Genomic DNA, 14,050 nt, shown 5'->3' with positions numbered 1-14,050 from the left:
ACTGGTGGTTCTAGCAAGGGCAGTTAGGCAAGAAAAAGAAATAAAGGGCATACACATTAGAAAGGAAGAAATAAAACTGTTTCTTTTTGCAGATGACATGATTATATAAAGCCCCAAGGAATCTACATTTAATGATGTTACTTGGGATTTTATTTTCTCAACTCCAGAAACTCCTGTTTTATATCATGTTACATTTCCCCCTGTGTAATGGAGACGTAAAAAAGAATTACTCAGTTACTCAAAGTAGTATGAATGCATTAAGAAGCCTAGACAGACTGCACTTCAATAATTTCCCCATTAAGAGGAGAAAGCTGAATATGACAGCCCTGATTCAAAGTTAGCTTCTCCGTTTTATTGTAAAGACAGGGAAGTTTCACAAGAAAATTCAGTTGATTTAATCATTACAAAGAACACAAGGACATGGGCAGAGTTATGGCTAAGTATAGTTTTAACAATGAAAACTAGTAACAGTGAAATAAACAAAGTGACATTCCATAGTGCAGTTTGCAAAAGGTAAAGTCAATCCACCAACAAAAGCTTGGTCTTAGCAAACACTTTCTTTTCCTACAGTGATTTCCTCAGTATGTTTACATAAAAATCAAGTAACTTTCTCAACATATCAATCAGTAGGTTAACCTGCACCAAGGACATCTGCCCTTTGAGCCAGCAATTTTTCTGTGTTAACAATTCTTTATCTACAACAGAGACTTTAGCCTGGGGAAAGTTTCCTGTCTTTTGCAAGCTTAACATTCCTATGTGTAATTTTAAAAAGTTAGGCTATACCTGAAACTACAGGGCTTTGTAAGCTAGGCCCTGTGAATTACATTTGCTTTATAAATGTTACTCCACAATGTCATGTTTTGCCATCTGCTTTTTGAGCTTTTTTTGTTGAATTTATGGGAGAAGTGAATTCATCTGGAGGCATGTAGATTCTTCTGAGACTAGATTCTTCTGAGACTAGATTCTTCTGAGCTAGATTCTTCTGAGACTTGCTGAATGTTGCATACCAGCCTTTTTATCACTTAGCAGGGGAGTAGGTGGGATTCTGTGAGAATTTGGATCATTTCCCCCAACTAACATAAAGCCCTGAAGTCTGTGCTTTACTTAGAGACATTAGTTGTATTATTGGCTTTTCATATTTTACCTCTCTCCCTCTAACTGATAAGAAGAGGAAAATGATAAAGATAACCTTTCTGGTTTTTTTGTTCTCCAAATTTGTCTGTGTAAACACACATTTTTACCATTGTTTCGGTATTCCATAATTGTGAAAATACCTTGGGAAGCACTGGTGTAGAGTTCTATAAACAGAAATCACATAGTAAGGTAGGAATCATTTTAAAAATTGCTTTTCTGGGGCCGGCCCATGGCTCACTCACTTGTAGAGTGTGGTGCTGATAACACCAAGGCCATGGGTTTGGATCCCGTATAGGGATGGCTGGTTAGCTCACTTGGGAGAGCGTGGTGCTGATAACACCAAGTCAAGGGTTAAGATCCCCTTACCAGTCATCTCTTAAAAAAAATAAAATAAAATAAATGAATAAATAAATAAATAAATAAATAAAAATTGCTTTTCTTACTGTGTTATGTTTGTGGTATTTATACTGTCTTTATATTCTTTTGTGTTAAATATCTGTGCTTTTAAACTATCCATTTCTGCATAATCATGTGACACCTACAGTTGAAAAGGAGGATACCCGTAGGTGTAATTCTTTCCCATTTTACTGAAGACTCTCTCTCTCTGAATGGGAAGAAAATCCTGCATTAACAGCTTTGCTTTTCATTGTGTTGGGAAGTAATTCTCAATGCATCTTGCATTTCCACATGTATTGCAAGTGGAGACACTGCTTTTTTTTCCACATTTTTTCGTGGATGTTTATATGGCAGACAGCTTTGGAAGATAGAAATGATGGCTTTCAGAACAAAAGACAGGTTTACTTGCAGCCCATTCATTATAAAAGCTTGGGGTTTCTCTACTGTAACACAGCCCACTATTTGTACTGTGTCAAGTGCCCTCTTCCCATTGCCTTTGGGATTGGAGAACTGATGCAAAAATGAAGGACCTTGACTACTATCATTGCTGTGAGAAATAAACTCCTTTTTCTCTGATCAGGATTCTCATGTCTTCTGCCAGCATCCATGTAATGGTCCTGCTAAATTGTTAAGTTACAAGTAGGGTAAAATCTCAGACCCTTCATTGTTCTTGACACATTTTACACACATTAATCAAGTAGTATTAATAAAAAAACGAAAACTGTGGTGTGTGCACTTTGTCAAGTGCTTTGTTAGGATTAAATGAAGGAACATAGGCTTAGGGAAGTTAAGTAGTTTATTTGAGCTGTCATACTACACTGCCTGTAGTTGTTCCTGTCTTAAAGGCATTTTATATAAAATAAAACTAAATATTGGTGGAGTACTTTAACCATATTAAGTATAAATGAGTGCAGTATTAAGTCTTTTTGTCTGTATGGGATTATGGAATATCTAAGTTGAATTGTGACATTTAACTTACATGCTTTTCTTTTTAAAAACATAATAAGGGTGTTTTTTTTTTTTTCTTTAGAATTGTTCTCTTTGTACTTCAGGCTATATCTCAAACCTTCGCAAGACATTAATAGAGTTTTAGTGGCTAGAATAATTCATGTTGTCACCAAAGGATGCTGTTTGCAAACAGATGGATTAAATTCTAAATTTTTGGATTTTTTTTCTAAGGCTATTCAATATGCAAGGTAATCTAATCTCTTTTTGTTCTGTTTTGTATTGAAAATCCATTTGATCTTCTCGTATAACCATGTTTTAGATTCCGTAACTAAAAATACTACCTTATAAACAAAACAGTGAACCATTGGAGACATAGCAGATTCCCAAAGGGTCAGTCAGGTCCAACACTTCCTGAATATCCAATATGCTGAACACTATGATATTCTTAAGTGGGAAGTATTAATATCATACATTTGTGTGGTATTACTCAATTTATAATGTGAGACATTTTATAAATAGTAGGTATTTCAAATCAATTTTATATATTTTCTGACAATATTTCAGCAGCAGGGAGAGCTAACTGAAGTGGTCTCAACACCAAATAAGAACTAACTTTTTCTGCGATTTTTTTTCTGAATATTTTTGAAACTAAGGCTATTGTTTTAAAATTAGATTTTTTTTTCCAGCATGCAATTTCATAACTGTCTTCAGTTTGTGCAGTTTCTTCCCCTTGTTATACCAAGTTGAGTTTGTGTGTTTTCTGTTGCAGACAAGAAAAGAGCTTAGCAGGTCTAAATCATATCTTAGCAGCCCTAATTATCTTCCTCAAGACTTTGGCTGTCAGCTGTCGAATTCGAGTATGTGAATTAGGAGATGAAATTCTTCCTACCTTGCTTTATATTTGGACTCAACACAGGCTTAATGATTCTTTAAAAGAAGTAATTATCGAATTATTTCAACTGCAAATTTATATCCATCATCCAAAAGGAGCCAAAACCCAAGAAAAAGGTATAAAGGAAGTTATTACTGTTTTGAGTTTCCTTCTTCGTTAAAACATAGAGTCTGAAGTGTGAAATCTGTATTCTGTACGAGGATATGATCTTCCTCTGGATTTCTCTGCTTGATAATGTTATTGGTCATGAGAATGTTTTTCATATAGTTTTTAGAATTTGAAACAGCAGCAGCAAATTGTATCATGCCTTCCCATTTGTTCAATATAGTGCTAGGTATTATGGGGAATACAAACAAATAAGAGACTGTTCCTTCTAGGAGCTGATTATGCATCAATTATTAATTAGTTGTAAGAGATGTGACACAGACTATGGCAAAAGAATTGAGAAAGTAAGATCTTACTTATTCACATACTGCTTTTTTTAAGAAAAATCACATGGAGAAATTGGGCTGAAAATAGCCAGTCAGATGATTCAGTTCCCAAGGAAGATATGTGCATGTTTCTTTATAGGAATGTGAGGTAGAAGGGAGAAGTTGCTGCTTTTAGCCTCATAGTTGCTCCAGGCCCTTTGTTTGCTGGGAAAACCAGAAGTCAATCACTTGTTCTCTCTGATTCCTGTATATTTGTCTTTCACCAAGAAATTACAGTCCTTTGGTGTCTGTGGGGGATTGATTCCAGGACTCACTCCCCCTTCACACATGTACCAAAATCTGATACTAAATTCCTGCTCTTGTCCTGCATATGTGTTCCGCATCCTACAAATAATGTATTTTTGATCTGCAGTTGGTTGAAAAAAATCTGCGTATTAGTGGACCTGTGCACTTCAAACCCTTGTTTAATGATCAGCTGTATTGCTCAGATGGTGTAGTTTTATTCAGTAGACAGAAATTTTATTGGATGGAACTGGAGCTGGAAAAGCTGCCCTTATGCTCAGTGTACAATTGCCTTTGGGCTTGTGCTCCCTTTGGGCCAATTCATTGTGGCTAGTATAATGACCTTATTAAGGTAGCATGCCACGTTCAGTAATAGCTAAAATGGAGGAAAACTGTTATAGCCATTTTTTATCTAAAGTAGCTGTGTATGTTTCATGGAATCCTCTAATGTATACGTTGATATATATAAGCACACCTGAAACTACTATAAGTCAGAGAATGGTGACTTTTCATAGTTTTTTGTCTTACACCTAGCTCTCACCAGAATGAAGTTGAGGTGTATTAGGAGATGGTGTGATTTGTTTAGGACTTTAGTTAACTGCATATTTAGGATGAATTCAAAATTGGCAAAATGATATGGCTGCCAGGAAAGCTAATATCGTTTTAGGCTCCATTTTTAAATGTTATAGCACCTTGTTTGTGCGAATTAATAGCCCTGTTGTTCCACATACTGGTCAGACCACAGTTGGAGTATTGTGTTCACCAGATTTTGTAGAGTCACCATTTTAAGAGGGACGTAAGTTGACTGGAATGTGTCTTGGGAAAGATGACTGTGATGGTGAGAAGTCTGGATAACATGTCATTTGTATACTAGATGAAGGAACTGGTAATGTTTTTCTCTTAGACAAAAAAAGACAGAACTTGGTCCTCATATGAAAGAGGGAACATATTAACTGTATTTACCTCAGGGAAGAGAATGAATTAGAGAGAGGTGGATTTTAGGTTTTAGATCAGAATGTGGAAGAAATTTATAACAAATACAGTTATCTGAATGTGAAATGGACACTATTACAAAATAGTTTGTCAAGGATATTGTGAGAAGAGACAATAGTACTGAGTAGAAAGTTGGACAAGATATCTTCTAATATTGATGCATCTTAATAGCTGAGTAATTTTGTGGGAGTTGGCACTGCAAATGGAGTATGTATAAAAGTTATATTTTAATTTTTTGAATTACAGGTGCTTATGAATCAACAAAATGGCAAAGTATCTTATACAATTTATATGATCTGCTAGTGAATGAGATAAGTCATATAGGAAGTAGAGGAAAATATTCTTCAGGATCTCGTAATATTGCTGTCAAGGACAGTTTGATTGGATTAATGGCAGATATTTGTCACCAGGTATAGTAGGTCTTGTCACATTTTGAAATTTCATGTTAATTTTCATTTTACTGGGCTATTTAAACCTGTGTTCTCATAAAAAACCTGTAAAATTACTCTGTACATGAACTATTCCTTTCAAAATAGCATAAGTATTTGGGAATACCCTTTTAACTTAAAAGATAACTCTTTTGCTTAGACTTAGTGAAAAACTAATAATGAACTTTCTTAAAAGATTGTCTGTAAGAGATAAGATGACCTTAAGCCTAATGTTTCCTTTTTTAAGAATGAACTAGAATTCACATAGTGTAAAGTTCACTATTTTAAATTGTACAATTCAGTGGTTTTTAGTATTTTTACTATGTTGTGCAACCATCATCACTATCTAATTCCACAACATTTTCATCACCCCAAAAAGAAACCTCATACCTATTGTCATTCAGTCCATTCCCTGCTTCTAGCTTCTGGTAAGCAACCACTAATCTACTTTGAGTCTCTATAGATTTGACTATTTTAGACATTTCATATAAATAAAATTATGTAATATGTGGTCTTTGTGTCTGGCTTTTTTCCCTTAATATTTTCAGGATTCATCTATGTTGTAGTTGTACCGTGAATCACTACTTCATTCCTTTTTATAACTGAATAATATTCATTGTAAGTATGTACTATATTTGGCTTACCCATTCATCAGTTGATGGCCTAATGTTTCTTAAGTAAAACTTTTTTCCCAGAGGCTTGGTTTAACGTCCTGTGTAGTTATATTGCTCTGTCGTATATTAATAATAAATTTAAAATGTATTCCCTTTGGAAATATAGGTTTTGCTTTACTTTTAGACTTTCTTGGTGCTTTTAGTAAATGTTTCCAGGAAATAAAACTAATACATTAATTGATAATACCTGCTTTCTAAGAGTGCCATTACTGTCATGCAAAATGTTTGTTACTGTGTTATTGTATTTATATATTTCTATAATTCATTATTCTTGCTTTATGAGTTCCCTGTATCTTCATTTGAGAAGGAATGTTTTTGTCCTAATGAACTGTTAGTAAATAGTAGCAATGAAAAAAGTAGGTTTATTTTTATTTTACAGGTTTTTAATGAACGTATCAGGTCTTTGGAGATTTCTCAGTCATATACTATTACGCAAAGACAATGTAATGATTACAGTGCATCTTGCAAAAGGAGGAAAATAGAACTAGGCTGGGAAGTAATAAAAGACCATCTTCAGAAGCCACAGAATGATTTTAATCTTGTGCCTTGGTAAATGTTATCTTTTTCTCATTCAATTATATTTTAGTCTCGTTTATTTTTTTCTCCAAAAATCTTTAGCAGAATCCTTTCTTATTATTAGCCAGAATCAGTTATTTGTCTACTGCCTAAACCAGTTACTAGCAAAGAGAAATGTGTCTGCCATGGCATGTTGAGATTAATCAATAATGGCTCATCTTCTGGGGCCAAGGACAGGGCTACCTTTCCTAAGCATATTGCCACAGCAAGGAAGAAGGGAATAGTTGTCTAGTAGGCAGTCAATAGTGTCTGTCTGCCTTGTGGACACACACTAACGTGAAGAGATTTTAGCATGCATAGTATCTTCTAGTAGAATTAGATTAGGAAGAAATTAAAGATAGCATTGAGAAATCATAGAATGATTTTGACCTCATGCCATAATAAAGGTTATTTTTTCTTCTACCTTCTTTATTTCATATAGGATTCACAGATATTTAAATAATTAAATAAGTTGTAGAATTCTGTGGAATCACAAAACATTAGGTCTGGTAAGGACCTTTAGAATTTATCCAGTTCAGGGGCCGAGCCCGTGGCGCACTCGGGAGAGTGCGGCGCTGGGAGCGCAGCGATGCTCCTGTCGCGGGTTCAGATCCTATATAGGAATGGCTGGTGCGCTCAGTGGCTGAGCGCGGTGTGGGCGACACCACACCATGGGTTGCAATCTCCTTACCGGTCACGAAAAAAGACAAAAAAAAAAAAAAAAGAATTTATCCAGTTCAGCCATTGCTGAAAAGAAAACTGAAACCCAGAAGGGTTAAACAACTTTCCTAAGGACAGTTAGAAATTAATAGATTATAGTCAAACTTGTGGTTAATGCTCTTTTGTTTTTTTACTATGTTGACGGACTATTTAAATATAATTGAGTTGTGGGGAAAGTTGTGGGGATATTGATTTGCATAACTATTGCTTAAGCTTATGCATATTTTATGGAGTTGAGAGTGCCTATTTCTTTTTTTTTTTGTCTTTTGTCTTTTGTCTTTTTTTCCGTGTCCGGCAACGGATCGCAACCCTCAGTGTTGCCCCTGTACCGGACCGGGGACTGGCAACGGGATCGCAACCCTCGGTGTTGCTCCTGCGCCTCGCTCAGCCAGTGAGCGGGAACCGGTCTGTATGTGGGATCCGAACCCTCGGGCGGGAGCGCCGCCGCGCTTCCCAAGCGGCGCACTTATCCAGTGCGCCACCGGGCCGACCCCGAGAGTGCCTATTTCTGATTCTTTAATTTGTCCATTCAGTCAAGAGTCAATTGTTGAATACCTGCTGTGTGTCAAGCATAAGAAAACAGAGATGAATAACATAAAGTTCTTATTCTTAAGTAACACATATTCCAGAGAATTCACAGCAAATATTTATTGAATTAACTGAATTAATTTAAGGAAAATTTGTTTTGTGGGTTTTTCTTTGTTTTCCTGTTTTTGATGAGTAATTTTGGTGATTAAGGATCAAAAAAGGACAAGATAACTCAGAAGTAAAATATTTCTAATTTAGTTATCCTTTAAAATTTGTTTAATATAATTAACATAATATCAATTGTATTAATATTAATAATGACATTAATCTTAATATTATATTATAATTATAATTATATAATATAATATTAAAATAATAGCTCAGCCAGCTATCCCAAATGTTATCAGTCTTCTGCCACTCTAGGAAGTAGGACCTAATAGGTATTAAGAGCCAGTTAATTTTGACAGTAGTATGGAAAATGGTGATGGTGATTCTCCTAATTAGGATTTTGTAAGGGTATATTTATTTTCTTTTAGTTTTTTAATGGGATTGAATAATTCTCAGGTTAATTATCCTCTTTTTTTGTTTTAGGCTACAGATTACAACTCAATTAATATCAAAGTATCCTGCAAGTTTACCTAACTGTGAACTATCACCATTATTGATGATACTCTATCAGCTTCTACCTCAGCAGCAACGTGGGGAACGCACACCATATGTGTTACGATGCCTTATAGAAGTTGCATTATGTCAGAGCAAGAAATCAAACCTAGAAAGCTCACAGAAATCAGATTTGTTAAAACTCTGGATTAAAATTTGGTCCATTACCTTTCGTGGTATAAGTTCTGGACAAATACAAGCTGAAAACTTTGGTTTGCTTGGAGCCATAATTCAAGGTAGTCTAGTTGAGGTTGACAGAGAATTCTGGAGGTTATTTACTGGGTCAGCCTGCAGACCTTCATGGTAAGTTGAATATGCGTTGTATCAGATTTTACAGATATATACATGCAAACACACTAAAACATATATATCCTTCATCATTTTCATAGTTTGTTTTATCAGTTAAAGATATTTTTTTTCAGGGCCGGCCCGGTGGTGCACTGGATAGTGCGCTGCTTGGGAAGTGCGGCGGCGCTCCCGCCCGAGGGTTCGGATCCCACATACGGACCGGTTCCCGCTCACTGGCTGAGCGAGGCGCGGGAGCAACGCCAAGGGTTGCGATCCCGTTGCCGGTCCCCGGTCCGGTACGGGGGCAACACTGAGGGTTGCGATCCGTTGCCGGACATGGAAAAAAAAAAAAAAAAAAAAAAAAAAAAAAAGATATTTTTTTTCAGATGCTTTTGTCATTTGGCCAGGAAGACTTAATAAATGCATAACTGTGAATTTCGTTTTAAATATGGAGAGACTATGAAAGGCCACTTTCAAAGAATTTCTTAAAAGAATTATAAAGAGTTTGAACTTTTTCCCTGTAATTTACAATTAATTATTTGTTCAATATTCATAAACCTTTTATTTGTAGTAGTGCATACTGTTTTTAAGGGATAGTTTTTAATCAAGAATCTTCTTGAGTATAATCAGACTTTTGACATATTTTATGTTCATTTATTCAACAAAAGTTGTGCCTGCCATGTGCCTGGCACTGTTCTGAGCATTGGAGGCATAGTGGTAACTAAGATAGACAAGGTCTCTGCTCCTCAAAGACCTTACTTTTAACAATTGTCCTTTGTTTTGTTATAGTCCTGCAGTATGCTGTTTGACTTTGGCACTGACCATCTGTGTAGTTCCTGAAACAGTAAAAACAGGACCAGAGCAAAACATATGTGAAGTAAATAGAAGTGTTTCTTTAAAGGAATTGATAATGAAGTGGCTCTTATTCTATCAGTTAGAGGATGACTTAGAAGATAGTACAGAACTGCCTCCAATTCTTCACAGGTAATTTCAGTTCATTAGCAAGCTGCTGGGTTTTTTTGTTTTGTTTTATAAGGCTCGCTCCACTTAATTTAATACCAGATAGCTTTATTTTATAGTGATAATTCTGGATTTCCCAGAGCTAGCCCTAAATATTATACATTCTCTTTGATTTTACAGTGTTCTTTGTCCTTGTGCCTGGATCATTTCTGAAATAAATAAAAGGTTGTCTCACTGTGAGAATATGGGGGATGTGCATAAAGAATATGCATAAATTCTTTGAGCATTTATGTGTTCCTTTTTCATCTGTGAATAGGACCATATATCTGACTAAGGTAGATCCTAGGTCCTTAATCATGATGTGAGTATCTTCTAGGTTAAATATGTTAAATTAATGGAGTGAGGAAACAAGAGAAAGACAAAATAGGACTTAAGCACTAGGATGGAGAGCAGAGCAGCTTGCCCACTTACCTTTCCACAGATGGTAATTGGAACTGAATGTGGAGAGCAGACCTCTGGATCCTGGTGCTTTTGCTTTAATTTCACAATCTTTTATTTATTTCAGAAATGATCTTAAAAAATTAGATGTGATTCTGTTTCTAAGCGGATAGTAATGTATTGTGTATATTTCTTAAATTCTCCTTTCAGATATTGAGAAATTCAGTACAGATGAAAGGAATTTTAATTTAGGATCCCAATATTTGAGGTCAAGGTTTATAGCCAAACATGGATGTTAAAGTTTAAAGAATTCTTTAAATGGCTTTTGGCCTGTTAAATGAAGCTTTTTATTTTTCTTTATAGTAATTTTCCTTATCTTGTACTGGAGAAAATCCTTGTGAGTCTCATTATGAAAAACTGTAAAGCTGCAATGAATTTTTTCCGAAGTGTGCCAGAATGGTATGTTATCTAGTAAAGTTCTGTTATTTTAAGATACATATTTAGTTACAAAGATAATTTAGCAAGGTAGTAGCTGCATTTAATAATTATTAACTAAATTGGTCAAGTAAAAAAAATTGTAGCTGTTATCCAGAGAAAACTTTCTTTTAATTCAGTGATTATAATCTATATTCTATAATTTTAGATCAAGGTTACTGTTTTTTATTTTTTATTTATTTAATTATTTATTTTTTTAAAAGATGATCAGTAAGGGCATCTTAACCCTTTTTTTTTTCCTTTTTGTCTTTTTTACTGACCGGTAACGGGATCGCAACCCTTGGTGTCGCGCCCGTACCGGGGACCGACAACAGGATTGCAACCCTCGGTGTTGCGCCCGCACCACGCTCAGCCAGTGAGCGGAAACCGGTCTCCAGATGGGATCCGAACCCTCGGCGGGAGCACCGCCACGCTCCCAAGCTACGCACTCTCCATTGCGCCACCGGGCCGGCCCAAGGGGATCTTAACCCTTGACTGGTGTTGTCAGCACCACGTTCTCCCAAGTGAGCTAACCAGCCATCCCTATATAGGGATCCGAACCCATGGCCTTGGTGTTATCAGCACCACACTCTCCCAAGTAAACCATGGGCCGGCCCTAAGATTACTGTTTTTTAATGTTGTATAGCATAAATGTGACAAATGGCATTGGAAAAAATTGGATGGTTATGATGGGAAATTAGGAACATAAGGTTTACGTGAAATGAGTTCTTAAAGATGTGACCCATTTTTATATGTCACGTAAAATTTGACTATTTGTTAGCTTTAAAAATGAATGAGGTGCTAGTCAGTTACCTTTGTTGGTTAGAGCTCAGTGTTATAACACCAAGGTCAAGCATTCAGATTCCTGTACTGGCCAGCCACCAAAAAAACCAAAATAAAACCAAAAAATTAATAATCAAAAACAAAAATAAATCTAAAAACCTAGTTTTAGTTGATTGACTCAGAAGACTTATGTTTATCACTGTGACTGAATATGACTCACTTGTATGAAGATTCCTAATCTCCCCAAGACAGCATAAGATTAAAAAAATTCTACATTTTGGGGAAGTCAAAGGTGAAAAGGGGGTATATTTTTACACAGTGTTACTGTCAGCATTTATATATGGTGTTACTGTTTTCTTTTTAATACTTTCTGAATTTGCCCTTGAAATTGTAACTTGAATTTGTTTTCTGTATCTGTTAGTAAAATTTGCTACTGAATAATGAAATTCGATACAAGTAGGTATCAAAGCTCAGAGAAAAGAAGCATTTAAAAGAATAATTCATTAATTGTATAAGTAGTCTTTGAGTGATGTAGATGCTATGTTGATGTTTTCATTTGTACTATGTTACTACTACATGGAGGCAAAGTATTAGGTAGTTTGATTATAAATTAAAGATCTTACTTTCTCAAAGTGAACACCACCAAAAAGACAAAGAAGAGCCTTCATTCTCAGAAGTAGAAGAGCTATTTCTTCAGACAACTTTTGACAAGATGGATTTTTTAACCATTGAGAAAGAATGTGCTATAGAAAAACACCAATCCAGTATTGGCTTTTCTGTCCACCAAAATCTCAAGGAATCACTGGATCGTTATCTTCTGGGATTATCGGAACAGCTTCTAAGCAGTTACTCACCCGAGGTGAGATTTTAAAGAAACAACTAAAGCCTGTAATTGTTTCAACTTTGGTAGGCAATTAGGAAGGAGAAATGAGGGCAGGAAAGGCACTAAGGATGGTGAGAGGCTTGATTTTAGAAGCAATATTGGCAGTACCTGGCTACAAATAGGGAAAACTAAGCCTGAAAAAAGGAAAACAGAAGAATAATAATTTGAATACTTCCTGTGCATCAGGAATTCTGGTAGACATAAAAGAATTCTTTGGGTAGGTTAGTGGGGAATAGTAAAGGTTTGAGCATAGGAATTATGTAATGAAAAGAACCTCTCAATGCAAAGGAGGAAGAAGTTACAGTAACAGTAAAGGATATTATTTAAACAGATCTAATAAGTTTTGGTGGCATTTGAAGAGGGAGGAGTGATAATAAAGATACTAAATGGACTAGCAATTATCCATTTTTTAGAGACCATTGAGGAATTTCTCATATATGGTTTTTCTTTGTCCTCATAAAATCACAAATTTTCTTATGTGACTTTTCCCAAACTCCCATTTCTTTGAACGTGAAATGTCTTTCTACCCATTTCTGTGTATTCAAATCATACATATGTCAAAATCCTTCATAAAGCCTTTCTTAGATAATTTTGGCCACAATAATTTTTCATCTTTTAATTTTTATAATACTTAATATTTCAAATTTTTAATGGCACTTAGCATCTTCTTTGCAGCATGGATATTTATGTATGTTTTATGCACATATTTCTTAAACTAGGCTGTAAGCTCCTTACAAGGTGTATATATTTTAATTAGTCTTTGTGTCCTCTGTGATGCTTTGTTACATGGTAAATGATAAAATATTTGCTGAGTAAAATAAAGCCTGCAAGCCACTCAAAGGAGTAAATTCAGTAGCCAGGGAAAATGACCCAAAGAACTGAGAAGGGACAGTGTGCCTGAGTCATCTGTTTTACCCTTAACTACTGACATTTTTCTGCATCGCAGTTGTAACCACTTTCATTACTAAGTAATTTTGTTTTCTGTATTTTCCCCTAAAATGCCATTTCCTACAATATAAGTACAAGAAAAACCCCAAATCTTGTTATTCTGTGTGACCTTTGTAGATTCTTACATAATTCTACAAAATTGTCTAAACAATATCTACTAGCAAAAATGCTTTGTGCTTATCTGTGGAGTCTAAAAAGCTGAATAAGTCAGAGTACTTGTCCTTCAGAACCACAAAATGTCATTTTAATGTCTTTCCATATGAATCTAATTGCTACTTATGTTCTAAGACAGACATTTTTTGCCTGTCAGGCTTTTTTTTTTTTTTACTCTTTTTTCCTTCTCTAGCTCAAATAATTAAGGGCCTATATGTGCAGTACACTGTGCCCTTTAAGAGGGATATCTTACTTGACCATTAAGAGGTACTTTAGCTGTTTTTCTTGAAAGTCCTAGTTATCCTAATTCTATAGTGATCTCTTAGATGTTTTTAGAGATGTTCAGTATATGCCATCTTTAACTCATTTAACTGAACTTTTGTTTCTTAATATATATATATATATATATATATATATATATATATATATAAATCGTTTGTTGAAAAACAAATTCACTATTCAGGGCTACAATGGCTGATGCC

At 35.2% G+C, this 14,050-nt stretch overlaps 1 protein-coding gene across 1 annotated transcript in view; it reads left to right on the top strand.

The window, feature by feature from the left end:
• Positions 1-14,050, top strand: part of ATM (ATM serine/threonine kinase) — a 128,450-nt gene that overhangs the window by 19,327 nt on the left and 95,073 nt on the right. The window contains exons 7-14 of the mRNA XM_008581365.1: positions 2,561-2,726; positions 3,248-3,486; positions 5,323-5,486; positions 6,558-6,727; positions 8,573-8,944; positions 9,719-9,913; positions 10,691-10,786; positions 12,218-12,443. Of these exons, the coding sequence (XP_008579587.1) occupies positions 2,561-2,726; positions 3,248-3,486; positions 5,323-5,486; positions 6,558-6,727; positions 8,573-8,944; positions 9,719-9,913; positions 10,691-10,786; positions 12,218-12,443 (1,628 nt within the window). The remainder of the gene's footprint in view (positions 1-2,560; positions 2,727-3,247; positions 3,487-5,322; positions 5,487-6,557; positions 6,728-8,572; positions 8,945-9,718; positions 9,914-10,690; positions 10,787-12,217; positions 12,444-14,050) is intronic.

This window comes from Galeopterus variegatus, unplaced genomic scaffold (assembly GCF_000696425.1).
Source record: "Galeopterus variegatus unplaced genomic scaffold, G_variegatus-3.0.2 Scaffold2336, whole genome shotgun sequence".
Lineage (NCBI taxonomy): Eukaryota > Metazoa > Chordata > Mammalia > Dermoptera > Cynocephalidae > Galeopterus > Galeopterus variegatus.
Note: the sequence above shows the minus strand (reverse complement) of the source record. Positions and strands in the feature narration are given on the sequence as shown.